Source organism: Tasmannia lanceolata, unplaced genomic scaffold (assembly GCF_043159265.1).
Source record: "Tasmannia lanceolata isolate RefF3 unplaced genomic scaffold, GAP_Taslan_0.1 ptg000015l, whole genome shotgun sequence".
Lineage (NCBI taxonomy): Eukaryota > Viridiplantae > Streptophyta > Magnoliopsida > Canellales > Winteraceae > Tasmannia > Tasmannia lanceolata.
In genome coordinates, this window is record NW_027518692.1 from 57,817,231 (window position 1) to 57,843,580 (window position 26,350).

General features: G+C 37.2%; 1 protein-coding gene across 4 annotated transcripts; it reads right to left on the reverse strand.

Annotated features, from left to right (window-relative positions):
- Positions 1-2,241: 2,241 nt before the first annotated feature.
- On the reverse strand, positions 2,242-18,372 carry LOC143892647 (bifunctional dihydrofolate reductase-thymidylate synthase-like). Of its 4 annotated transcripts, XM_077397411.1 has the most exons (13): positions 18,118-18,372; positions 13,801-13,859; positions 13,055-13,602; positions 12,565-12,970; positions 12,389-12,433; positions 10,757-10,822; positions 7,918-7,979; positions 7,751-7,825; positions 7,499-7,664; positions 7,172-7,295; positions 3,536-3,642; positions 3,245-3,430; positions 2,242-2,575 (listed from the first exon to the last, which is right to left on the reverse strand). In XM_077397411.1, the coding sequence occupies exons 2-12, from the start codon at positions 13,846-13,848 to the stop codon at positions 3,320-3,322; spliced, it is 1,758 nt and encodes a 585-aa protein (XP_077253526.1). In that variant the 5' UTR covers positions 13,849-13,859; positions 18,118-18,372; the 3' UTR covers positions 2,242-2,575; positions 3,245-3,319. The 4 variants fall into 4 exon arrangements, with proteins under 4 accessions (XP_077253526.1, XP_077253528.1, XP_077253525.1 ...); XM_077397413.1 differs by lacking the exon at positions 13,801-13,859; XM_077397410.1 differs by lacking the exons at positions 13,801-13,859; positions 18,118-18,372 and adding an exon at positions 17,415-17,513.
- Between the last annotated feature and the right edge of the window lie 7,978 nt (positions 18,373-26,350).

The following is a 26,350-nucleotide window of genomic DNA, read 5'->3' on the forward strand; positions in this document are numbered from 1 at the left end:
TTATAAAAGATCTCTAATCTAGCTAACACTTATCAATGAGACTCCTACTTATCCTAAACAACTAGAAAACAAATCTAAAAATACCCATTTGGTCACGTAACATTCCACCCCCCTTGGAATCAACCTTGTCCCCAAGGTTGGATTATTCGAGAGAACAATTTAGTCCACCACGATCCCAAGTCCTATTGGACATAGCTGATATTAGCCTTTCCTGTTCTTCAAGATTAGAGACCGTGATCCTTCGAACCCCGCCTTCAAAATCCGATGTGATCCAAGTTCTAAAGAAATGCGATTTTTCATGGCGTTGCATCAAAATGATAGGACGATCTAATAGTTGAATGAAATCAATTTGCTCTTTGGTAATGTATTCAACTAACTCAGCCTTGTCGCCATCAATTCTTGCAGCTTTCTTGACGAAAACATCATTATGCTTTTCTTCATCATTGAGCAATTCCTCGATCATTATACTGATTTCGTCCAAACCTTCTGCAAATCGTTGTTGCTCTTCCATCTTTTTGAAAAAGATGCTTTGAGCTTTTAAAAATCTTCATGCACGGAATCCAAAATCTCACAGAATGTCTGATACCACTTGTTACGAACCCAAATCGGTTCACAATGGATTTGATCTTCTTAGAGGGAAGATCAACCTCTTGATCCACTTCGAGGGAAGCATCCGTCCTCGTTTGTGCACAAGACATTTTTCTAGAACAATTTTCTTCATTCCACGAAAAAGGATGCGTACATGTTATTTATAAATGATCTCTAATCTAGCTAATACTTATCAATAAGACTCCTACTTATCCTAAACAACTAGAAAACAAATATAAAAATAATAGAAATCTAAATTGATTTGTTTCAGCCAAGCGGGGACCCATTTTGGTCACGTAACAATTTTCCATTGGATATTGGAATGAAGCTTTTATTTCGACATAAAGCAAAGACAAAACCACAAATGCCCTCAATATTGAGGAGTCGATTTCATGTGTCGCCACCATTCCCAGAATGGATGACATTATCTTAGTCATTCATGGGAAAGTGAATGGAGTGAGTTCAAGCGAGGCACTTAATCACGGCGGAAATGTAAGAGCGGCCCTGTTTTGGATTTTGAGAAACAATTGTGAGTCCTGAGCTGATTGATTATTGGACTCAAATTTATTTTTAATTTTGAGTCTAACAATCAGTTTGGGTCTCACAATCGATTCTCAAAATCCAAAAACAAGACCGACAGGGTGAAACAACTTCGAGTAGTACCCCCCTTAGTACCCTCTTGCAAGGAAAGGTCATGGGTCCCCATGAGTTTTACTGTTGATTTCTTCTTCATAATACTATGATGAATGACCTCTTGGTAATTCTTTACATTGCTTCATCGTTCAGTAGATCCACTCATCTTCTAAGGGTGGTATATGTTATCCATTCTGGTTCCCAACTTAAATTTTGAAGTAAAACACCAAGACCGAGATGGGCCTCATCATATAAATGGACCCACATTCACCTTTTACCTATTGCTCCTCTGGGCAGTCTCCCACCATCATTTTCACCTCTGCTCGATTTCTTGAAGTCTAACCGACCACACACCTCATTTAGTGAACTCGAACGTAAAATAAAATTTTCAGATTTGGTTAGGTTTCGGTAGACAATTGGGTTCGAAGAGGGCAAAGCAATAATAAAAGGTTAAGAAAATGCTTGTATTTACCACTTGGCAAATTATTTTCAACTAAAACATGATTATTTACAAACCATGGTTATGATTGTTTAAGAAATGATAGTTTTTTTTTTTTTTCTTTTAATGGCGCAATCAATGTCAAAGAGGGGAAAACCCCAATTGCAATCCGCTCTTTGAAGATAGTTGAAGCCGAGCGTGCAAGTAATTTTAGCAACTCTATCTCCGGGGTTCAAGTAAATCATTTTTAATCTATAGTTGGGGTTTGTACTTAGAGGAGTGTGCTTTGAGAGTTTTTAAAATGCCCAAAAAATCACTAGTTCTAACTTCTAAGTCTAAAATAGGTTAACATAAAGGTTCAGTAAATTTGAGTATCGTTCCTCCAAGAAATGAGAAATACTTCCATTAACATGAAGGTTCGTTCAGCTAGTACAAACCCCAACCTTCATGGTCAACCCCACTTTAGTTAATGAACGTTCACTTGAGTAGATTATAAATTATTCAGTGAATTTTGCATTGACCCATTCATTCAGTGCCCTTAATCAAAGGCATGTTTTATCACATAGTTAAACCCAAGGCAGTGCCTACCAAGAAAATACACCATATTAGTCAAGGAGATCCCACACGCATCATATTTGATCCAGCCATATTGGTTTGAGAGTTTATAACCGTCAAATATGTGGTAACGATTTGTATAGATCAAGCCATCTCAAAATAAAGCGGATGCTTGAAGTTAACAGTATATATGTAGATATATAGCAAACGAGTTTATCAGAAAAAAGAAAGCCCTAATCACCTTAGAACCGTCACATTTTGGAACTAAAGGATTCTCAGTTTCTCTATGTATAAACTGAGTGGAGTAAAATCCGCCGGTATTTTATTCATATTGGCTCACAGGCCGTATGTGTAGTGTACCTGTTTTCATAGCAGCAGAAGAAATTGAGTTAAACCAACACATTAACAATAAATTCCACCTCGAGAGGTGAAGGAAGCAAAATGTTCATCTCGAGGGTCAATAAAACCCCCTTCGGAAACAGAAGGATACCCTTCAGAACTTACAACAAGAAGATGGAAGCATGTGTGTATGTTTCTTTTTTTAATGGTAAAACATGTCTATGTTAAGAAATTACAAAAGAGAGAAGATACGAAATATTGATTTTCATTTGGAAATGCAGCCTCAGATATATGAATATCAGACAATTGGAACCCCCTCTTGATTCGAAAGGTTAGGTGTTGCAAAGTAGCAATCAAGGTTTTAAATTTCAATTTCGCCCACAACCAAAATCGAAATAATTCGGTTTCGGTGGAAATTTCTGCCGACATCTTGTAAAATTCAGTGAAAATTTTGGTATAAATCTTTAAAATCTCGGTGGAATGTGAAAACAAAACTTCAACCGGAATTTCGCCGAAATTCAAAATTTTGGCGAAATCCAGAATTTTGGTGAAATCACATAAAAAGCTGATCACGATATCTTTCGTTACGGTCCCGGCAAAAACCAAAACATTTTGGCTGAAACGACATGTTTCGGCCAAAATTTTAAAACAATGGTAGCAATCTTGACAAAATGATATGCAGGCACTTACCTCAAAAAAACTAAGATTGGTAGTGAAAGGTGTTGAGGATCTCTGAATTTCAGAAACTTCGGAGAGCTCAGGACTCTATATTGCCATTTTCATCTCTATTTTCTGGTGAGGATCATAACCCACGAGTGTGAAATCTGCCGCCTCAAAGGAATCGATATCCTTCTTTTGAGGATTGATCTTCAGGACCTGTAGGCAATTTTAAAAAATAGTGGACCTAAGACATGATAAGTAAAGACAAAAACAGTTTAAATCAAATGAATCAAACTGCCCTGCTTCCTTTGATTTACTTACGGGGAAAGGTTTAGGGAGTTTCTGAAGCTGATCCTGAAGAGGCCTGACATGAGTTCTGTAAATATGAGCATCCCCCAAAACATGGATAAAATCTCCAGGAATAAGATCTACACAAGAACAAAAGGAGAATAAGTTAAGAAGAAGATAAACCAAACTGACAACCGATAACCAGTGGCAAATATGCAGGAGAGTAAAAGCAAAAGACGAGTCATGTTTTGAGATTTCAATCAGCTCTTTCAATTCAATAAGGCTATGTTTGGCAACCAAGGAATTTTTTATGGAATATTAGCTTAGCAATTGTATATAGACAGAGGTAAGGAGGGTAGCCGAGGGAGAGAGAATTGAGAGCGCATGAGTGACGAGAAGATGCCAAGTGGCAGAAAAATAAGAAAAAATAAAACCCTATTTTGAACAGAGTTTTTCTCTTCCCAGTTTTTGAGCCACTTCTCACCCTCTCAATTCTTTTCTAGCCCTGCGCGTATCCTTTGGCAACCAGTGCCTATGACGGATCTGCAGCTTAAGTTGATGACACAAGTCCTGAATCTCCAAAATGATACCTGCTAGCTTCCATGGTCTCCCCACCTCTTTGCCGAACCGACTGTGTTTGAGGAATTGCCTTCTATTATCAGTTTCCCTCAAGGAAGAAGATTTTCACACCACATCGCAATGCCCCCTGGTTCCGCTTCATTTGAATCATATATCCCCACCAGACCCAAATAAGCTTTGATAATTCTCCCACTAGAATCAAGAAAAACTCCTGCCAGCCCCAGTTCGGCTCATAGCACTCCCATCAAAGTTCAGTTTTAGCCATCCGATTAACGCCACTCCTTTAGGCATAGCTTTGATATTGAAATCTATTTCCCAAATGATTTTCCTCCAATTTCTCAAAATCTTTAGCATAGGATATGATTGCAACTTCCTGCTATCTTTTGCCCATGCAACTAAATCCAATTTTATGTCCAAAATTATTCGACTTGGGTTGACAGACCTTGAAAGAGGTATAGAGTAAGATTTTGTGCAGATTCGGTGTGTCATGGGTCTTTCCATTGAGGTTGGCAGACCTTCCTGAAAGCTGGTTGTATGTGCCTTGGAGGGACAAAGGCAGTGTCCTTTGGAATGTAGTTCTTCTCTCCAGTTTGTGAGACTTGTGGAAGGAAAGGAATGCAAGGATATTCAAGGGCCAAGTGAAGTCCTCGCTATAGGCATACACTAAGGTAATAGCCTTAACCATAGCGTAGGTTAAAATCCTGCCAAGATTCATATTTGTTTCAGCTTTTTGATCTTTGGAGGGGGTAGAAAGAGATTTGTGTCAGCAGTGCCCAAGTGACCTCTCCGTCTCCAAGATGGGAGCCGCCAGACTTGGTAAAATTAATTTCTTCCGGGCCAGCTGGAGTTGGTGGAGACTTGAGAGATAGATAAGTGAGGAAGCACGAGGTGGGCCTTCTGCTTCCTCAGGACATATTGGAGTAGCTGACTCTAATGAGGCCGAGGTGAGAGCAGTGCTTCAAGGATTGAGGATTATTGAGGATGTCGCGCTGGATAGTCAGATTGCGGAGGGTGACTCCCTTAACGCCATTAAGTGGCTGAAGAAAAGTCATCCCCTCCCTGGAGATTTGCGCATTGGTTTGATGAGATCTTTTGATCGGGTGGAGGGCTCGTCCGTGTCCTATCGCCACATGACAAGATCGGATAATGATGATGCAGATAGATTAGCCAGAGCCGGGGTTGAAAAGGAGGGGCTTGAGATGTTTGATTTCCTCCCCACCTTGACACTGTTGGGTTTTTCTGCTTTGTGTGCTTTTGTCTGCTCTTTTCCTAGTATTAACCATCTCAGTCGCCAAGGTTTTCCCTTGTTTTTTGATTAATATAATCCTTATAATTCAAAAAAAATTATTCGACTCGGGGTTCTGCTTTTCTCACTGAAAATATGATCATTCCTTTCCTTCCAAAGTCCAAATAATTGTATAAGCCAACAACACCCAAGAAATTCTCCCGACTCCCTGAAAGGGATTTCTCCCCAGGTTGAGAATCACTTTTTTAGAGTGTTGAAATAAACAAACCAATCGAAAGCAAAGTAGAAACAAGCACCAAACCTTACGTGCAACAACGCAATGAAGCAATATAAGATTGAATTTTCTTTCACTGATTTGAACTAACACACATCTGCTCACAAGCATAACGCATCTCCGTTTGAGTCCATCACAGCTGTTTATCTCCTTCAACGCCACCGTCAACATGAAAGACATTACCCTATGTGGTATTGAGGTTGCCTTCCAAACTTTTACAATAGGTGATCGACCTTCTCCATTAAGAACCTTTTGAAAGAAAAGAACAAATAGAGAAAATTCCTTGCACATTTAGAATCCAAACTCTTTTATCTGTGCCTGGCTAGCAAGATTGAGGTTTCTAAGCATCCCTAGTAGGTTACAAAAATCATCAATTTCACTCTGTTCTCGGTTTCTTCCAAGTGTAACGTCTCAATATGAAGACAGATCCCCTCTTCTCTCCAAGCAATCACAAACTCTCACCTCTCTATTGGTAGCTAAGACAAATAGGTTCAAAAAAATATGACACAATGAAGACTCATAATCATAAGTCTTTCCAAAATCTAGTGCCATTCCCCACCCACCTTTATGCTGACTCTAGACTTAAACGAAGGTCTTGACAAACAAATGGACCCCACACATCTAAACTTTTGCGTAGAGATGGACCCCTACTCGTTTTCTTCTCCAGATCTCTAGAGCCACTTACGAAGTAAAGCAATATAGAGTTTCTGGTGGGGCAATTCCAACCCCCCCCCCCCCCCAAAAAAAAAAAAAAAGTTATTCTGGTTTGCTCACTTTCTCCCATTTCATGTTGGCTTTGAATCCTCCCACCAAATCGGCCTCTTTAGTCTTCATCAGCATCCAACCAAGAGCCTCAGTCACCATAATGAAAAGATATAGCGATTATGGGCCTCTTCACAAGTCCTTTTGTGCTCTTGAAGAATCCAACCTGCGTACCATTTAGGATTACTGAGACTTGCGTTGAAGAGACCCAAGCTTTGATATTATTTCCCCATTAACTACCAAAAGCCATTTTCCTTTGAATTAAGTGCAGAAACACCTAGTTCACATGTTCGTAAGTTTTTCCTATTGATCTTGCAAAAAATCCCCTTATTCCCTTCTCTTTTCCGTGAATTCGACACTCACTCTTTATGAGGATCCCATCATGAATTTGCTTTCCCCTCACAAAGGCTCCTTCGTATGGTGAGATGACCTCATGCATAACCCCTTTGATTCTATTAGCTAGTAAATTGGTCATGATTTTGTAAGAACTGTGAATTAAAATGATTAGCCTAAAATATTCTAAGTTTCTAACTCTATAGCAAGTTCTGCCAAGAGGAGGACAAAAGTCAACCCCACAAATGACCCTTTTTCAAGCTTTTACTGCTACCACAAAGATAAAATTCATATAAACGTTTAAAATAATTCTACTCATTCCAATACAATCTATATGTTATGAGAAGTAGCATCTATGGAATAGCATATATTTTTATGTCATTATACAACTATTTGGGCGTGCTGCGTGCATAAACCAGGATATGTACAAATGACTTATTTTGGTTTGGGTGGGGAGATTGTAAGATTGGCATACCACAAACATGAGCAATCATGCATGTTAAAAGAGCATATGACGCAATATTGAAGGGCACACCAAGACCCATGTCTGCAGACCGCTGGTACATTTGACAAGACAGCTCTCCATGGGCTACATAAAACTGCAAAAGTAAAATTGCTATCAAAGGTAAAAAGGATAACAAGAGAATATCCAAACAGCAACACCAACAATTTATGCGGTTAATTATAGTAGCATGACCTATACAAAAAAGCATCATATTTTTAATAAAATGGCTACCATTTTCAAAAAAAAAAAGAAAAAAAGCATCATGATAGACATACTCAAGCAGCATTATTTGCTAACCTGCGCAAACATGTGACAAGGTGGAAGCGCCATCAGTTTGAGATCAGAAGGATTCCAAGCTGAGAGAACAATGCGACGATCATCTGGATTGTTCTTTATCTTGTCAATTACATCCAATAATTGATCAAATCCTTTCCCGGTGTAATCGGCATGCATGTGTGTATAGCTGTAAAATGAACAATCTAAAGTGAAGAACTATCCAAACAGGAACAACAAATTTAAAAAATTCTTTTACTAGTACTTTGGGCTGACCTGGCACCAAAGTGTCTCCATTGGAACCCATATATAGGTCCCAAGTCACCATCTTCCCTGCCTGTCAAGCCAATACTAAGGAAAGAAATAAATAAAATAAGTGAGCCGCATGCAAATGACACGTATTTTATATTTAATCGGCTAGGGTTCAATAGACAAGTAGGTGCCTGTCAAGGAAGTCTCTAGACGCATTTCCATCCCAAATGTGTATGCCTTTAGCCTGTAGAACCTGTCAAGAGAGACATCTATTGTGGTGTTAGAGGCTTTTTCATAAATATATTTTGTCATCTGTTCCAAATGACATCAGCACTTGCCTTTCTATGTGAAATATACAAAGAATGTGCAAAAAATGCGTGATATGAGGGCAATAGAGTTAGTTTTGTCATATTCCCACAGATGAAGAAAATGAAAATGCTGGGGCTTATCAAACCATTACAAACTTACCAGGAAAACAAGAGCAAATAAATAATTGTAACTCCAGAGCTCAAATGAATCAAATCACATCAAAATAGTCGTTTTGAACTTTTATGGGGATCATCAAAATCGAATTTTGGGAGGCCCACTTGCCCTTTAAAAAAACCACAATTTATAAGCTTTCACCCATGGCCCACTTGCTCTTTTATCCTGTTGGCGGAAACCCCTTAAACATATTTTGACTCCATTCTGTTGGCCAGCCTAGGGCCCAACACCTGATCTAAATATAGTCCTCTATATAAATACCCATCAAACCGCTCTAAGAAACTTGGTGAAAATGATGGCCTCTTTCATGAACCTTATGTCAACACTAAGTGTTATACTTTGAGGTCGATTTGAAAGAGGAGGGACTACAATGATGTAGAAAGCATTTTCAAACAATATGAACCATAAAGTATCATATTTCATTTAACTCTATCTTTTCATTATCTTTTCAATTTTTCAAAAATGTACGAAGCAGTAAGTAAAACTCTTCATTTTCATTTCATTTTTCCCATTTTATATCTTTTCACTTTTATATTTCTTCTTCCAGTAATTAGGAGGGGGATTCGTGGGTAAGGCTTTCCATATCACAAGTGAAGATCTGAAGGGTTATTTTCAAAGACCTCTTAATGAATCTCATCTTCACTTCTCAATGCACTCTCAAGTCTCAAGATGACGATAGATGAATAAGCTGGAAGAAGCAAACATGTATCAAGAAAATTGATAGGTTTTCCATTCGTCATCATGATACAAAATACAAAGTATTAGAGATCGCATCTTTGAAAGTAAGCTTCACATTGCCTTTAAACGGAAGTAAATGCATTTCTTTTGACTATATTAATAGATTCATATTGAAATAAACAATTGAATATACCGCACGCATCTATATCAATATCACACAAAACCTAGGGTAGAAAGTCTATTTCAAAGTAATTTGATGGAACCTAGGGAAGATCTGAAACATTACGGGATAAGACGATTATATCCAGAATCATAAGGAGATAAACCATAGTTGCAATACGTATTAAAGCCTTGGCGTAAGCTTGTGAAAAGTCAGGGGTGTGAGGCTCTTCAAATGAACTACCAAAAATACTTCCATGATATTTTTCCCAACTGAAAAGGGAATCAGCCAATGCTTATAAATTAAAGTTGTGAGGCTAAATCCTCACAACTCCACATTTCCATTCACAATGCAAAGTGTGAAGAATATGTTACGTTAAAGTCAATAATCGGGCACTCAGCATGAACAAGGTTTGACAACACTAAGCCCTCTCCATTTTCGTAAAGTAAGATCGTCATTTGAAACTTTAGCTTCTTCATCTCTGTATTTTGTCCATCATTTGCATCCCCATCTTCATAATGACATTCAAATCCTCACAACTCCACATTTCCATTCACAATGCAAAGTGCACAGAATATGTTAGGTTAAAGTCAATAATCGAGCACTCAAAACATGAACAAGGTACTTTGACGCAACAGTGAGCTCCCTCCATCTTCATAAAGTAAAATTGTCGTTTGAAACTTTAACTTCATCTATGTGTCTTGTCCGTCATTTGCATCTCCATCTTCTTAATGACATTCTCATGAGCCGACTAATGTATGTCTAATAAGACCCATAGGAGGTATCCTACCACCCACTATAATGTTTCCTCATCCAAGAGCAGCAACATTAGTATACCTCAATTTTTGTTCTCCATATAAATTATTTCCCTCAAGCTAGGCATTCACTTCTCTCAGAATGGATTGGACAGAGTCCAAATTGGTTGTAACTCAACAAGATTCTTTATTTCCACTTGCAAGGCAAAACATTGCAGGCAATGAATTGATTTTGTAGAGAGAAATTTAACTTTAAGAGCATTTCCATCTTCTCCACGAGCTATTTTACCTTTGGATATTAGTAAATAAATTATTTAAAAAAAAAAAAACAAACCCCGCTACCCATGTCAATCTGTTCTATCTAATATAATTCAATAATCTACATAAACGAAAAACTGGCATGGGTGGAAATGACTAATTTTAAGGGAGGCAATGCAAGCTCCCTAAATATATTGATGCAAGAACATCCATTAAGCAAAACAAAAGAATGTAAAGGAGGAGAATAAAGAAGACACAAAGAAACTTGACAGCCTCCATATGTTCCCATCACTTTATTTTGAGACATGGTTTCTCTTGGCAACATGATTCATCTGCAAGAAAATCAAGATTCAAGAAATAATGTAACAGACTTATCACCACACAAATGTGTAAACCCCTAGCAATTTCAATTATGCGTGCATTCATCTATCCAATATAAATACGATTTCCAGGGCTGCTTATCCAGACACAGAAGTGATACATAACAGATCGTGTAGATCCGTCAAATATGATCCAATCTAGGATTGTTGGCAAGAAACATTATGAAACTAGGCAAAGAGTGAAGGAAACTTCATGAAGAGATATTTCTTTTAGAAGATCGATAGCCTCTGCATTTCAACCAAATCACTAATAGAATATAAACATAAGAACAAAACATGAAAAAAAAAATCTGAACTAATTTAGGTTAGCCATTACCTTTGCATTTGTCGAACCACTGATGAACCATAAAAGTTCTTCAAGAACACCTCGCCAAAATACTTTCTGTGGAAACAAAACAGAAGATTTCACCCATAAATAGATGTCTACTAAAGCATAATAGATATAACATATAACATTTGATGTTATAGTTGAACAGAATCAGTGAGTCAGTATGCAGCATAGTTTTCATGAGTGTGAAGCAAATGCAAGAAACGAAGTGGGAGGTGGGAGCTAGAAGCCAGGACTATAGAAAAGATAAAATGGTGGGAGTGGAAAGCACTAAGGAACAAATGGAGAAAGCAAAGAAGAAACATGTGGGTGCATAGTAAAGTAGGGAACTAAACACGATGCATGTGGTAAGCCCCATCCGAATCGAACACGATGCATGTGGTAAGCCTCATCCGAATCGAACAACAAGCGCAAAGAAAGAGGAGGGGTAATAGTAAATTAGGGTGAGAGGACTACTGTAGGCTAGGCTTACAAGTAGGTTAAAGAGGACTTCGTATTGATTAGGGTTACAAGTTTTACGAATGTATAGTTTTAAAAGCTTGGACTTTTAGTTATTTAGATTTTTCTTGAATGGTATTCACTTAGAAATTAGATTTAATAAGAAAATTTGGAAGAATGTTTCACATAAGTTATATCTAGGAATTTATAGTGTTTTATGTTTTAAATACACTAGCATTGCCAAAAGGGAAAACACTTTTTAGGAGAAAAAAATGGCAAAAAATGGAAAGGTAACGGAAGCAACTTCTGTAAAATTTTGGCAGTGAGAAGAGTTGCTTCCAAAGAGAACTTTTGAACCAACTAGGGGCCTTCTGATAACAATGAGTTATGTTGTCCGGAAAGAGTTCGAAACTAAGCATGCTGATTGAAAAGGTTGGAGTAGTTGCCGCCGGAAACTCCTTGGGCGGGTGGGAAACCCGTTTCCCCTAAAACGCTTTTCTCACAGGTGGGAAACTCACTTCCCCTAAAACGCGTTTCCCGCATTTCCGAAATGTTTCTGAACATTAAAGAAATGTTTCTGAAATACATGGGAAACATATGAAAAACTTATGTAGATCATGTGTGAAACGCATGATAAACGTATGCAACACTCGTAGAAAACACAGATGAAAAGTGTAGGAAACATGCGTGGAACTTATGAAAATCATCTTGGAAAAAACACATCAAAAATTATGGAATAGATATTAAAAAAAGAAAACAATAGCATACATTGTACTAAAAATAAAATAAGAAAAATTCAAATAGGAATTTGAAATTAACAAAATTTAAATCTACAAAACCACATATTTCGTGGTTTCATTGTGTTTCATGTGTGCCTTTTTAGCATTTCTGAAACTCTTCTAATGCGTTTCCTAAGACATTTTTCATACGATTTTCTACCATTTTCTCGTTTCTCGTTTCCTCTATATTTGTTTTCATGTGTTTCCCGTTTCCGTTTCACGTTTCGCTTCCCGAATTCGTTTCCCACCCTGGTAACTATGGGTTGGACAATGAAAAGGAAACTTGGAAAGGGAATGACGGTTTGAAGACTAGTAGTCAAAATGGAAAACACTCATCATAGGACCATATATGATGACAAACAGCAATTGAGAAGAAAAACTTCAGAATAAAAAAGGTAGTCACCTTAGTAGTAAGAAGTGGAAAAGATTTCCGCAAATTAAAACGCATCTGTAGAGCATGAACACAAGAATAAGGTGCATAAACCCATTAGTAATTAGGTATTCATCCCTTAAACAAAACAGAAGTATCCACAAGAAAAACACAACAGAACCAACTAAAGCCAACGGAACGGGCAATACCTGACAACCAAATTTTGACAGTGTGCCAGTTCCTGTCCTGTCATCCTTTGGAGTACCATTTGCGATGATATCTTGGATCTGTCTCAGATACAAGTACTCCTCATGTCTTTCAAAAATCGTCTTGGGCAGAAAAGAGAAGTTCTCAACCTCAAACTTAAAAGTGTCTAAATTACTATCAGTCAATACCCCATTGTGCTTTGCTAGAGACCCAATCATGATGGTACTTCTGACACGAACGTAAGTCACATTGGAATATCTAATGTTGTTCTCCACCAATGGGAAGGAAGAATACCATGGTTGGAATGCTGAGACATCAATAGAGGGGATGAAAGTGTCACATTCGATGTTTGTCTCGATTTCTGTAATATGGATAGCATCACATCCAGGCGCATTGAGAGTCTCCTCCCTGCAGTCAAGATCATCAATTTCTTCTGTAACAGGAAAGAACTTACAGGTCCTATGTTGGGCCAATGAGCAACAAGGTACTCACCGTAATATCTGACCACCTCCAATCACAAATACTTTCTCTATAGACAAAGAATAAGGTGACGCTGCTAACAACTCCAAGGCAGAACCCATGCTTCCACACATTACAACATTCTCTGCTGTTGCAATATCAAAACTCCCAGAACGAGTCAACACAACATTCAAACGACCAGGTAACGGTCTATGTTCGAAGGGAATACTTTCCCATGTTTTCCTACCCATTATTACTGCATTTTTCTTCAAGGGATCGATTGTAGCCATTGTTATCGCTTTGAAAAGCTTCAGGTCAGACGGCAACTTCCATGGTAGTTTCCCATCCTTCCCAATACCCATGTTTCGAGTTGCAGCTACCACAACTTGGAAACTCCTCTGAGGTTCAGGGTGCATAGTTGTGTTGCCATTGGGAATGCTCATAGGGACGTCACCAGCCATAACTGAAAACCTAACACAATATCTATGCTTTGCAATCTCGTACAGACCACTGACTAGTCGTGAAGGTGATGGATCAGAAGGAATGCTGAAGAAGCTCCTCCTGTTGAAGAGCCGTAGAACCTGAAATTGGTAAGCAGATGGAAACAATTACTGAAAACAGGAAAAAGATTAAAAAAATGAGGAAAAAAAAACATGATGTCTCTGAAAGGAAATAGGGTATGAAAACTAAATGTGTGAAAGTATCATAAGACTGTTGGTAGGAAATCAATAGTTGGAAAGTACAAATGTAAAATGTGCTGATGAGAATGTTGGAGAAACCTTGCAAAATAGTATGTTCCCTGAGCACGGTATCCGGAGTTTCAACATATGGACATCTCCTGGAGATTAACCAGATTCACTCCAGTATGCTCAGAAAAATGCTCATGAAAGAATTTACCAGCAGCTATCACTACTAAACAAGAACAATAGGAAAGTGTGATCACAAACTCCAAAGCCTCCTGAGATATTAGGGATGCATTGAACATGGTTATACCAAGACATGCAAGGAGCAATCGACAACTATATAGATCTAACAAGGCCAGCATCAAAACTACGGATTTGGAAGGTCAATGATATATGTTTACAGCAATGGCCAAAAAATAAGGTTTGTGTGAAGTCACTTCCAAAATACCAAAACCGATGTTCATTTTATGACACTAAATTTCAAAAAGGCATTTTAAATTCATTTTGAAACTTTTCATTCTTATGATAGAAATTTAAAAAGAGTAAAGTTAAATACAGAAATCAATTTTTCAACTTTTTTCCTTTAGGAAACAATATCTATTGATCTATTCCCACAACTTTTATGAAGCAAGACCCCCTTCAAAACCACAGTTCAGCTTCCATATGGTACCCATAAACAGACAAGGGCATGGACACGGGAACAGAAACAGCGGCAATTCCCAAAATCGAGGATAAAGATATAGATGTGTATCCAATGACACAAATAAGGCACAAGTGACAACCTATACAAATAAAACATTATTAAATTTAACTTAGAACATCAAATTATTAATATATTGATTACAGCATGTATAAGAACTAAGACTCATATACTCAAAATTATAATTGCAAATTCACGACACTAACAAGCAAAAACCATGGTTATCAATTCCAAGAGTGACAAGTTTAAAATATGATAGCTATTTCAACCAATACAACCATACAAGTATCCATGCAATTATCTCTCTTTTTTTAATGGAAGTATCCTTGCAATATCTGACACAAGTATTGGGGTATCTTAGCAGCTTTCTGCTGAATTTCATGGTCATTGTTGTAAGAAGGAATGCGAGTGGTACTTAAGTACAAATCTGAACAACAGCTTCAATAAAAATAAAATTGATAAAAAGTTCACGGCACGAAAGAAACAAAAATAAAATACAAAAACTAAAAAATAACTAGAATCAGAAGAATATACCAGCAATCATCAAGATAGAAATTCTTATTGATTCCAAGAGAAACATCACTAGACATATATAAACAGGACAACCACATGCACAAGGAGAAACCTGGTTGGAACTTGGACAGATGTCAAATTCGTGCAAACAAAAGGGGAACTGAATTCCAGCTCAAGGTAAAAGAAGGCTCACAAGGATAGGGCAAAATTCATTCAAAAATAAATAAAGATGAAGGACAAAAATATTCCTCAAAGCCCTCAAACTACTTCAGCTGTTTCTAGATCTACTCCCTGCTAATAAATGAAAGGGAGATGTTAATCAAGCAGCCAAAAATGATATTTCTATTCAAGAAATCTGTTCTAGAAACCAAACATAAGTGAAAGAATATAGTAACTCTGAAAATTATTTGAACAAGAATTCATGCAAAGATATAATCATTTAATATCATCATGTAGGTCTTTGTTTTCAAAGGTCCCTAATAGAGAACCAGTACACCACAAAAAAAGATAAGAACAAGCATCAAGCATAAAAATGAGAATTCATGCAACGATATAATCATTTGATATAATCATGTAGGTCTTTGTTTTCAAAGGCCCCTAATAGAGAATCAGTACACCACAAAAGAAGATAAGAACAAGCATCAAGCATAAAATTTTGTGGAAGTGCCAGTATTTTGCCAATATATTGTCAATAAGTAACCAAGAGTTCAATCTCCCAATAACGTCAAGCTTCAAAGAATTGCAGGAATTATTTCTAGTAGCAACAACTCTAAAAATTTAAGGTCAAAATCTTAAAAGCTGTGAAATTAGGAAGGAAATAAAACATACTGATTCAGAGATTTGAAAGGGAAAACAATCACGAGTCATGCTCAGTGAACAGGACCACTAAGAAAGAGATCCAAACCAACTTCATATCAATAACTACGCGTAGGCCTTTTAAGTAAAAAAAAAAGCAAAAATAGAAACACTATCAAAATTAGAATCTTTTTACATGGTACCAATCAAATACTACATTATACATATATACACACTAAGAGAGAAAGATAACAGAGGAAGACAAGGTTCCTTCGAAGAAAAGATTGGAATATATCTACATCCATATATGTACACATGCCTGCTACATACATAAATACACACATACACATAGAAATAATTAAATATGCATATCTGTATAGTGTGTAAACAAAGAAACCAATGCGATTGCCTAATAATTTCATACTCGGATAAAAAAATTCAAAGCAAGGTCTCCAGACTGAAGACGAAAAACATGAGGTCTTCATATCCTCGAGGGTTTTCATCCCTACAAGAAAGCATTCACTCAATCAAGAGGCTGAGATTTATAAAATAGAAAAGAAGCGAGAAAACCAGAAAACCAGAAAAAAGATGTCCAATTCTTTGAGAAATACCAAACATTCATGAAAACATTCACTTGTGAAATCAAAAGGCAAATTTTCCAAACTAACATTAAATTGAAAAGCCCAAGAGTTCTCAATTCTACAAAAATACTTAAGGCATGGACAAGAATTTGCTCTGAAAAGAGCAAAAAAGGAAAGTTCCAGCCTAAAACTGAAATAAAAAAAAAGTAGAGAAAATTTCAATTCACTCATTCAAAATATTAGAACTTTCAGTAAAGAAGGGGGGAAATGATGAGATTCTAAGTCAAAAATATAAAAATAAAAAGTAAAACCATCAATTCAGGATTTTTCAGGCATTCATTAAAATGTCCACAGAGGAAGGCAAAAGATGAGACCACCAACCCAACATCACAAGTCTCGAACATTTTAAAGAAATCCTTAGTTTCTTGAGATATTACAAATTTTATAAAAAAAAAGTGCGAGACAAAAAAAAAATAGTAGCAGATAAGGCTTGCCTAAATCATCAAAAAGAAAAAGTAAATTCCCCTAAATCATCAAAAAGAAAAAGTAAATTCCACAAATCTCCATGATCTGTCCAACAGTTATCGAAAAGTCCAATAAATAAGAACAATCTTGAAAACTAAAGCAAAATTATATTTAAGACAATTTTTGCGATTGTTAAGACATTCATTCAAATTCCCCCCAGAAGGGGCAAAAGATAAGATTGCCGACCTGAAACTGAAGCAAAAAACAAGTAAAATGTTGAGATTACTTCAGACATTCATCAAAGTTCCCACTTAGAATACTAAAGACGAGATTAACGACTTGAAAACAGAGAGAGGGTATAAGAAAAAGAGTGTAAAAATAAGATTACCGATCTGAAACAGACTGAAAAATCAAGTAAATGTTGAGATTTTTCTGACACTCATCATAGTTTCCCCTTAAAATACTAAAGATGTGATCAGCGACTTGGACAAAAAAACAAAGAAAGGAAGTAGTAGAATATCAATTTTTTAGATTTTTCAGGCATTCATCAAAGATCCAGTATGAGAGAGAGATAGAGATGTGATTCTTCACAGATTGACTGGAAAAAAAGGCACTAAAATGAAGAAGAGTGAAAAAGAAGAGAGAGATATTTTTACCTTAAACCGAGGCAGAAAAAAAAAAGTACAATCGTTGATCCTTTCAAAGACATTTATCAAAACTTCCACACAGATAGATAGAGAGAGGACCATTCCGAACTGAAAACAAAGAGAACCAGTAGTAGAAACCTCGATTTTCAAAACTTCTAACACACGGAACAAAACGTCCACCATTAAGAGAAGAACAATAGATTCCTACCTCAAATTGAAGCAAAAAAATAACTAAAACAATGACTGTTTAATTTCTCAGACGTTCATCAAATAAACAAATCAATAGAAGAAAAAATAAACCGGAAATCCAGGTACAGAAGCAAAATTCTCGACTCTAGCTGAAATTTTCAGAAATTCAACGAATCATCAACTATTGAAAAGGCAGACAAAGATTTTGACATTCACCAAAATTTCGAATGAAAACGAAAAGACAAGAAGAGGAAAGAAAAAAAAACAGAGAGATACGCGGTTTCAGATCTAAAATCAAAGCAAAATAGTCAAAACCTAGATTCTTCAACATGAAAATAAAAATCGGAAAGTCGCAAAACCTCTATTTGAAACAGCAAAACAAGAACTCATTACTCAACAAGAACTCTCCGATCTCAAACCTAAGCCAAGAAAAACAAGTAAAGGCGTAGGTTCTGCTATATTTCTCAAGCATTCATCAAAAATACAGTAAAAGAAATAAAAGAAAAAGGACAAGATCTCCAACCTAAATCAAAGCGAAAATCCACCAAAATCCTCGATTCCTTGAGCAATGCTGATTTTCACTCCAGAATCTCTGCTAAACTGAAATTAGGGCATTACCGAACTCCGATAGCTTTCTATTTAACAGCATTCTCCTGAAATCAAAGGGCGTAAAAACCTCTCTGTAAAACCAGAGGCAAAAACCGCCCCTCTCTCTCTCTCTCTAGAAAGGCGGATACACAGGATTTCAAAAGAAAAAATCCCAAAAATGTATGTTGGACGGGTGCCGCCTAGGTATTTATAGAGAATATATTAGTTCTGAAATTACGATAACGACCCTCTGCATGTCCGAATATTATCGATAGAAACCAAGTGGCATAATGTTAAACTTCATCCGGCTTTTTTTGGTTGGCTAGAAAGGTCTTTCCTGGAAAATCCTTTTCCTTTCATTATTTTCTTAGTACACCTTTTTACTCCTTGCAACTCGGGTCGGGGGGTCGGGTTTTGAAGCCGGTTGGGTTGAGCTTTTTTCTGGAAAACCCACTATTCCCAGACCCGGCCCTACCCATGATAATTCTCGGGTCGGGTCGGATCATTTCATGTTCACTCGTTGTAGAAAAAAAACAAATCTTCACACCAAAAATCTCAACATGGAATATCAATCTCTAGCATATCTCTCACAACTAGCCACACTCATATTCCATGGAATATATTTTCCTAGAGGTAACACATGGTCTAGTCGCCATCTTATTCGTTCGTTAATATGTGAGATCCAAATGTTGGATTGAGTGTAGATCTCACTGTTGGATCATCTTTGTGGTAGATTAGGCAATTAGGTTAAGTGGGATGACGTAGCTAGAATAAGCAACTAGATTGAATTAGAAATTAGGATACATTAGAATGTGCCGGTCATTTCTTTCCGTAGTGGCGTAGCAGACACCCCAAAGGTGAGATCACCGGCTTACCCTGAATAAGGAAGAGAGAACCTTGAATACACAAGGTAGAGAGAGAGAGTAATAAGCTTTATTCAATGAATTAATGCATACATTGTACGATCATTATTTATAAACATTATTCTTACTTACCCTACCAAAACAAACTACAACTTCCTCTCATCTTAATGCTTATCCAAAAAGATTCAAATCTTATCATAAGACTTATCCCGACCAAATCTAAATCTTATCCCACATCACATAGTTATCAAGATTTATTTCTATATTTATCATGTATGTGCTCTATATAAGCACACCTTGATATTTATTGTAACCATCCAAAATTAATAGAAATTCCCAATTTTATCATAGTATCAGAGCAGGTCGATCGGACCTCGCATTGATCACAACCTACTCTAGTTTTGTTTCCGGCGGGCAGCTAGTATAGCCGTCCGCCCGGCCCTCCTTTTTTTTTCTTCACCTTCATCTCTCCTGCAATCCCACCACAAGCTGACCATCGTCCTTAATGTGTTGGTTGTCTCTTTTCAGCACACATTTATTTTCCACATCTCTGCTTTTTGATACGATCGGGATTGATTGAGTGGATATTTTTAGATAGTTTCTATTAGTTTGTATTTGCTAATTATCTTATATTTACCGATTTAGTAGGAATCTTTGCTCTTATTGGCTATTAGCTTATTTAGCTCTATTAGGATTCTTTTCAGTAGGAAAGTGTTGTAGAAGAGATCTTTTATTAAGAATGTAATTGCCATTTTTCAAGAATGAATAAAAAATAATCTTCTTCTTCCCTTATACTTCTGTTGTTCTTGAGGTTATCTTCCCAAACGCGAGATTAATTAAGGCTTTCTTCCGAGCGTCGTATTACTTTCATCCATCATCTTTGCCTTCGTTGAGCGCCATCTTTTCTCTCGTCCTAACCTAAACCTTGATTGACATGCCTACTCTCCTCTACTCGTAAGCAACGGATGTGTCGCTTTCTTCTTTCTTACAGAACTATGCATGATGAAAAGATGAAAAGCTGTTAGAAATTATCACTTCCTCTTTTCAATGTAACCTCTTTTTTGTATCCTATAGTACATTCCCCATCTCGATGCCAAACCCTTTTCTCATGTCATTAAAACCATCTTGTTGATAAAAGGCACCCCTCTCAGTCTAATTTCACAATTTTCTCAGATCAAGTGAAAACTGCCCTTTCATTCGAATTCTAGTATTTTATTTGGGTATTTCACACTCCAGTCTTTTGATTCGTACACTCCATCTATGTCTTAAAAAAAGGTCAACTCCCAATTTGATATTCACACCCTCATATTTGATATTGGCACACTCCTTTTTTTCGCATTGTCCAATTTTCTTTTCAAGGTTTCTACAATCGCCAATAAATGCCAATACTTATTGCCACCATTCTTTGTCGCTAATTGCTTGCTTCATGGGTTTGCTCCCCATAGACACGAGTTCAAGTCTCCTCATAGCTACCCGATGCACGTGGTTTACAGGTGATTGCATGCATCCATAGGGATTAGCCCTGTCCTAAAATGGGGTGGAGAAACCCGATGTCATCAAAAAAAATAAAATTCATGCTCATTTATTTACTTTCTAATTTTTTTTTCTCTCTTCTCTCCTATTCATGTTTTATTTTAGGAGAAATTAATTGGTGTAAGGCCTTACAACAATAAGGCCTTTGTACGGTGGAAGTACCCCCCTTGACATTTGATCCAACAGCAAGTCCTCAAAAAGCTCAAAAAGTGAGCTGCTGTTTGATCAAATATCAAGGGCGACACCCCTACCATATTGTTGTAAGGCCTTACACCATACAAAATCTCTTATTTCAGTTGAGGTATCATGCTTGAAATAATTCATCTAACTCAGTTGAGGTGCATCGATTTCTCGAGGTGCGTACCTAGAGAGAGAGAGAGAGTAGTTTCTAATTCCGTGAGGATTAGTAATAAAAGTCAACCCATGATATCTTGCCAATTTTGGCAGTTGTCCATTGGGGCCCATTTCTTACCCGTTCTTACATTGGCCCATAGTGACCCATTTCTTGAAGGTTTGATATTCAAAACCGGCCAAAAGACTCGCCCATTGAGGCTTGAGTCCAATCCAGTTCATTAAATCTCTTCGCACCTCATCTTTCATTTGATACATTCTTCAACAACATGTGGCAACAATATTCAGCAATATCGGCAACATACTTTAGACATACATCAATTGTGGCAATGCGCATCAAAATTAGCAAATTTTTACATTTCTTTCGGGAGATATATATTGTAATCAAACGTATATCGATTTTCAATCCATATATGTTTGAGATGGCATGTTAGAATATGTGAGATCCAACGTTGGATTGAGTGTAGATCTCACCATTAGATCATCTTGGTGGTAGATTAGGTAAGTTGATTGAGTGGGGTAGCCTAGCTAGATTAAGTAACTAGATTGAATTAGAAATTAGGCTAAATTAGAATGTTCCCCTCTCATCTCTTTCCATGGTTACTGGGATTTGTTTCTATGTATATCATGTATGTGCTCTATATAAGCCCACTTTGAGATTAATTATAAGTTTATATCTATCCAAAATGAATAGAAATTCCAGATTTTGTCATTCATCTAGATGAGATTGTCGTGTTAGCCTAACTAATTTTTTTAAAATGGACAGTTATCTTGAAAGTTGTGGATCTATTAGTCTTAGCGTTTGAGGCATAACAAGTCAAAAGTAGGAAAAGATGATACTTCATACTTGTCGTGGATCCGTTATTAATTTCCCATGAAGGCCTAGAAAGGTGTAACGTCTATCACAATGATGTTGACTTAAAGAATGTATTTAACTCCTCTTTTCGAACATAGCGTGATTATGTGAAAGATGTTGAATTTGAAGAATACATTTATCTGCTATTTTAAGACATAACGTAGAGTGGAACCATTCATACAATAATACCTATCTTGCATGTAGGCCCCATCGTAGACATGACACGTGTTGTGATTGCGGGCTCTTTAGCTGATAGACTGTAGAGAGATTATATGGTGCTTACAACTTTCGGTGAATGGATGACACTCATCATTTGATCATGGCCTACAAAGGTCACATTGATATGTGTATTTTACAATTCAGGATTGTAAAATCTAGGTCTTAGCTCCAATAGTATTTGGGAGCTAAAATCTTGGATTTCTATCAACCAGGATTTTAAGATGTAAATTTACATTACAGAAATCACTCTTCCATCTGGAGATTTCTAAAACGAGGATCCAAAAAACTCACTGTATTTAAGTAATAAATTTACATCTTTTCTCTTCTTTCTCTGCTTTGCCCACAATTGTCCTCTCTCTAATAGAACAGGGGAGTGATAAATCGACTCCCCATGTCTCTCTCTCTCTCTCTCTCTCTCTCCTCCCCATGTGTCTCTCTCTCTCTCTCGACGAGAGAGAGAGAGAGAGAGATGGGGAGTCGATTTATCATTACCCATGGAAAATAACTAAGATGCCCTATTTCAAAGAAAATATCTAAAATATAGAAAATGATCAAAACACTCTCATGTCATAAAAAATTATGAAAATACTTTCTTAGAAAATGACGCGGATACCATCATCCTATACAAAATAATCAAAATACCTTTATCTCATGAAAATTGACCAAAATACTCCTATCTCATGGAAAATGACCAAAATACCTTTTAAACAAAGTTTGGTGTATCCACATTAAGTTTTAGAAAAAATGGGAAAAATGAGAAAAACAAATAATTAAGAAATGAGAAAAAATTTAAGAAAAATTAAGGGAAAAAAATAATCCTACAACACTTATATTTCATAAGAAACGACTAAAATTCTCTTACCTCACGAAAAATACCAAAAATACAACTGCTTCATAAAAATGAGTAAAATAAACATTTCTCATGGCAAATCATCAAAGGGATTTGCTGGGCAATTTCGCAAAAAGCCATTTCACCTCTCACTTTCGCAGGAGCCATCACAAATGAATTAAATGAGTAAGACAAAACCTCCTGCGAGATGGATGTTCTCTCTGCAAAAGTGAGCCGTGTGGAAACGAGCTCCCACACCGTGAAATGGATTTCCGTGTAATTGCCTAGCAAATCCAATGATCAAAATATCCTTATCTTATCAACTTTATAAGAAGCCAAGTACCCCCTACCCAGTTAAAACTGACCAAATAATCACATCTCATAGAAAATAATCAAATTATACGTATTAGAAGAACCCACAACCCACGAAGCAGCCCATTTTTTCACAACGAAGGAAAGATTACAACTAAATGTTCTGGATCTTCAAGCAAGGCTGGCTATAATGTATTTTTTTTTAAAAAGGTGCTGCTAAGGAGACCGACAATGGAACCTAGAGTGGAACCGAACAAATCCATACATGCCACATGGCATATGAGGGGTAGCTTTGCCATTCAATGAAGGAGCCAAGATTACTAATGTGTGAAAAGGCTATTTGTTCGGTTCCACTCTGCCACCCCTCTCACGCCATAACATCTCCTCTTTTGTGCCATAAAATAGGAGAGGCCACTATATATTTGGGTATGCAAATAGGTGTACCTATTTTTTTTAAACAATAAAAACAGTGAGCCGAGCTTGTTCGAACTTCGAAGATCCGAACAAACAAAAACTCAACTTCATAGGATGATCTTAACCCTCTAATCTGTAGGCAAACTACACCATAGAGTAATCTGTATAAATCATGAGGTTAAGATCATTTCTATGGAGATGATCTCCAAGGTAAGGCCTATTAACGTTGAGACCCAACAGCTGAGGGGTTTAGATATTTGAACAAGGTGGACCCTACTCTATTTAAAAAAAATAAAAATCCTTGCAGCTATGTACATACGCCATATAACGCGTATTAATGAGAAAATTCATCCGAGCCCAACTTGTTCTAAGATCCAGACCATTCATTTGTTGGGCCCCAATGTAAATAGGTATTTCCCTTGAAATCATCTCCATGGGATGATCCTAACTTTCGATTGTGTACATGGTGTTGTCCTCTCTAGATTGGAGGGCTTCTTTTTTTTTTTTATTCAAATACACGTTATATATTCACACTTAAATGCACATATTTTTTGAGAATATAGTGAGGCCTAGTGGCCTACCTTGTTCAAAGATCTTAGCTAGTCAGTTGTCGGGGCTGGGGCTTCTATTCATAGGGAGAGATGGTGTGCAGATTGGGTTGGGCTCAACATGAACCCGACGGGTTCAACCCGATTTTGGCTACCGATTTAATTTCGGGTTGGATTAGGGTTGAGGCATTGGCAATTTGACCCGACCCGAATCTGACCTTCATCCTCTATTTTTATCTTGATTTTCTTTGGATTATTGTATTTTTTCTGTTTCGCCCCTGGTGAACCCGAACCAACCCGACACAACCCAACCCAATTTTGGGTTAGATGGGTTGGGGTTAGGGTTGAGGGAATGCTATCTCGGGATGGGTTAGGATGGCCTCAACCTAATCCAACCTGACCCGAGTTGCGCGCAGAGAGAGAGAGAGAGAGAGAGGACTTGCAGTTGTAGTGAGGCGAATTTATGACTACCTTCATACTCAAAGGACTAGAAGTTCACAATTGGACGGACCCTTCCGGGCCCACTTGACTTGGGTAGTTAATGGGTTGTACGCCCAGCTCGAAGCCGTCCTCCCTCACATGCTCATACCACATAACTGCCCCGCGTCGCCACAATCCTGGCCATTGAATCCGCATCTTCCTATACAAAGTCTTCTCTGCAATTTATCAACTCACAACTCGTTGTGGATCAGTGTGGGGAATTAATCAGAGATTTATCCTAACAATACTAACCGAGAAATCGAACATGAGCTATTTACAAAGTTCATCTCGGGAGATTTTGTAAGTTGTGGTACAAATCAATATATGTTTTTTTATAATCAAAAGCTTATCCCAAAGTCCACACACAAGCATCTAAAGAAGTTTTTAAAAGTTTAGGAAGGAGGCATATTTCTCACCTATGGGCCCACCTTTGCTTTCGGGTGAAACTTTAATTGAATTAGGTGGGAATTTGAAGGCTTGATAGAGACCATAGACCTCCTCTCACCCACGCTTGGGCAAAAATCCATGTCAATCCACGTGCCAATTAGTCATTGGACGAGCCCATTGAAATTGAACCCTCATCGGGCGTGCCCTAGGGGTCAAGCACCCCTTGGAATTAACTTATCTCCTTGACGTCCTAATCACCAAGTTTCAAGCTGACTGGCCCACATGGATTAGGTAGGGTTGGCTTTTTTTCCCTTGGTCCCACACAAGAACCATCTTTAGGGTTCTTTTTGGTTATTTAAGTACATATATATTTTTTATTATCACCTCAATATATTTTATATGGTGTTCGATGTGTTGCTCCAAGTAATCAAGGTGCTGCCCTTGATATTTGATCCCACGATAGAGATTGCTTGCAATTCGTGGAGAGATTCTTATAGTTCAAATCTAGTGAAACATGAAGCTGCAGGCGAAAAATGCATTTAATTTTGAGTCCAATAATCACTTTTAGACTCTTTAAAACAATTCTCAAAATCCAAAACGAACAGGCCCTCGGAAAGTTTTATAAAATAGTTCCAAAGAATAGATTTATCATTTTATCAATAATTCCTGATGTGAGCTCCTTAGGCCCACTCCACATTGTTTTAGATTCCTTGAATCTTTTTTTCCCTTATATTTGACAAAGCATGAAGGGAAGACACGTAACACATTGCCAACCACAGCTTTGGACATGGGAAGAGACTGAATTTTTCTCAAAAAAGGGTCCATTGTGGGACCCACCACTCCATCCATATCAAGCACTTGAGTGGGACCCACCACTCCATCCATATCAAGCGGTTCAAATTTAATTTACAGGAACCTTCAATTCATAATGATATCTGTCTAAATAAGCCATAAATAAATATTTCACTCCAGATAATGGAAAAGGAAGAAACATTAAGAAAAGATTTTCCAAGAAATATTTTTCCTGCAATGAAAACAGAAGCTAATGCCATGTTTGGCAATCATGAATTTTTAAAGTAGTAGGATAGGTCTAGGGAGGGCGGGAGATGAAGAAAATTGTGATCGTATGAGTTGTATGACAGGATAAGAAGTGGCTAAAAGGCAGGGGGGAAAATAAATTGTATTTTGATTACAATTTTTATTTGCCTTGTTTTTAAACCTTTTCTCACTCTCTCCTCACTCGTGTACTTTATAATCGCTCCTCCCACCCTCCCTAGCCCTCTCTTACCACTTGATAAACTAAAGATTCCATGGAAAAAAGTTTCATGGCAGATAAAAAAATTTTACGGGTAAGCTGGGGTTTAGCGAGGACCCCT

Bases quoted from the DNA above. Each gene is read 5' to 3' on its own strand.
- LOC143892647 (XM_077397410.1), bottom strand. From the start codon at position 17,507: ATGGTCCTCTCTCTATCTATCTGTGTGGAAGTTTTGATAAATGTCTTT. The intron at 12,971-13,054 runs GTGAGTACCTTG...TCTTGACTGCAG, and splicing joins GGAGGTGGTCAGATATTACG to GGAGGAGACTCTCAATGCGC. The intron at 7,665-7,750 runs GTCAGCCCAAAG...TTCATTTTACAG, and splicing joins TGGAGACACTTTGGTGCCAG to CTATACACACATGCATGCCG.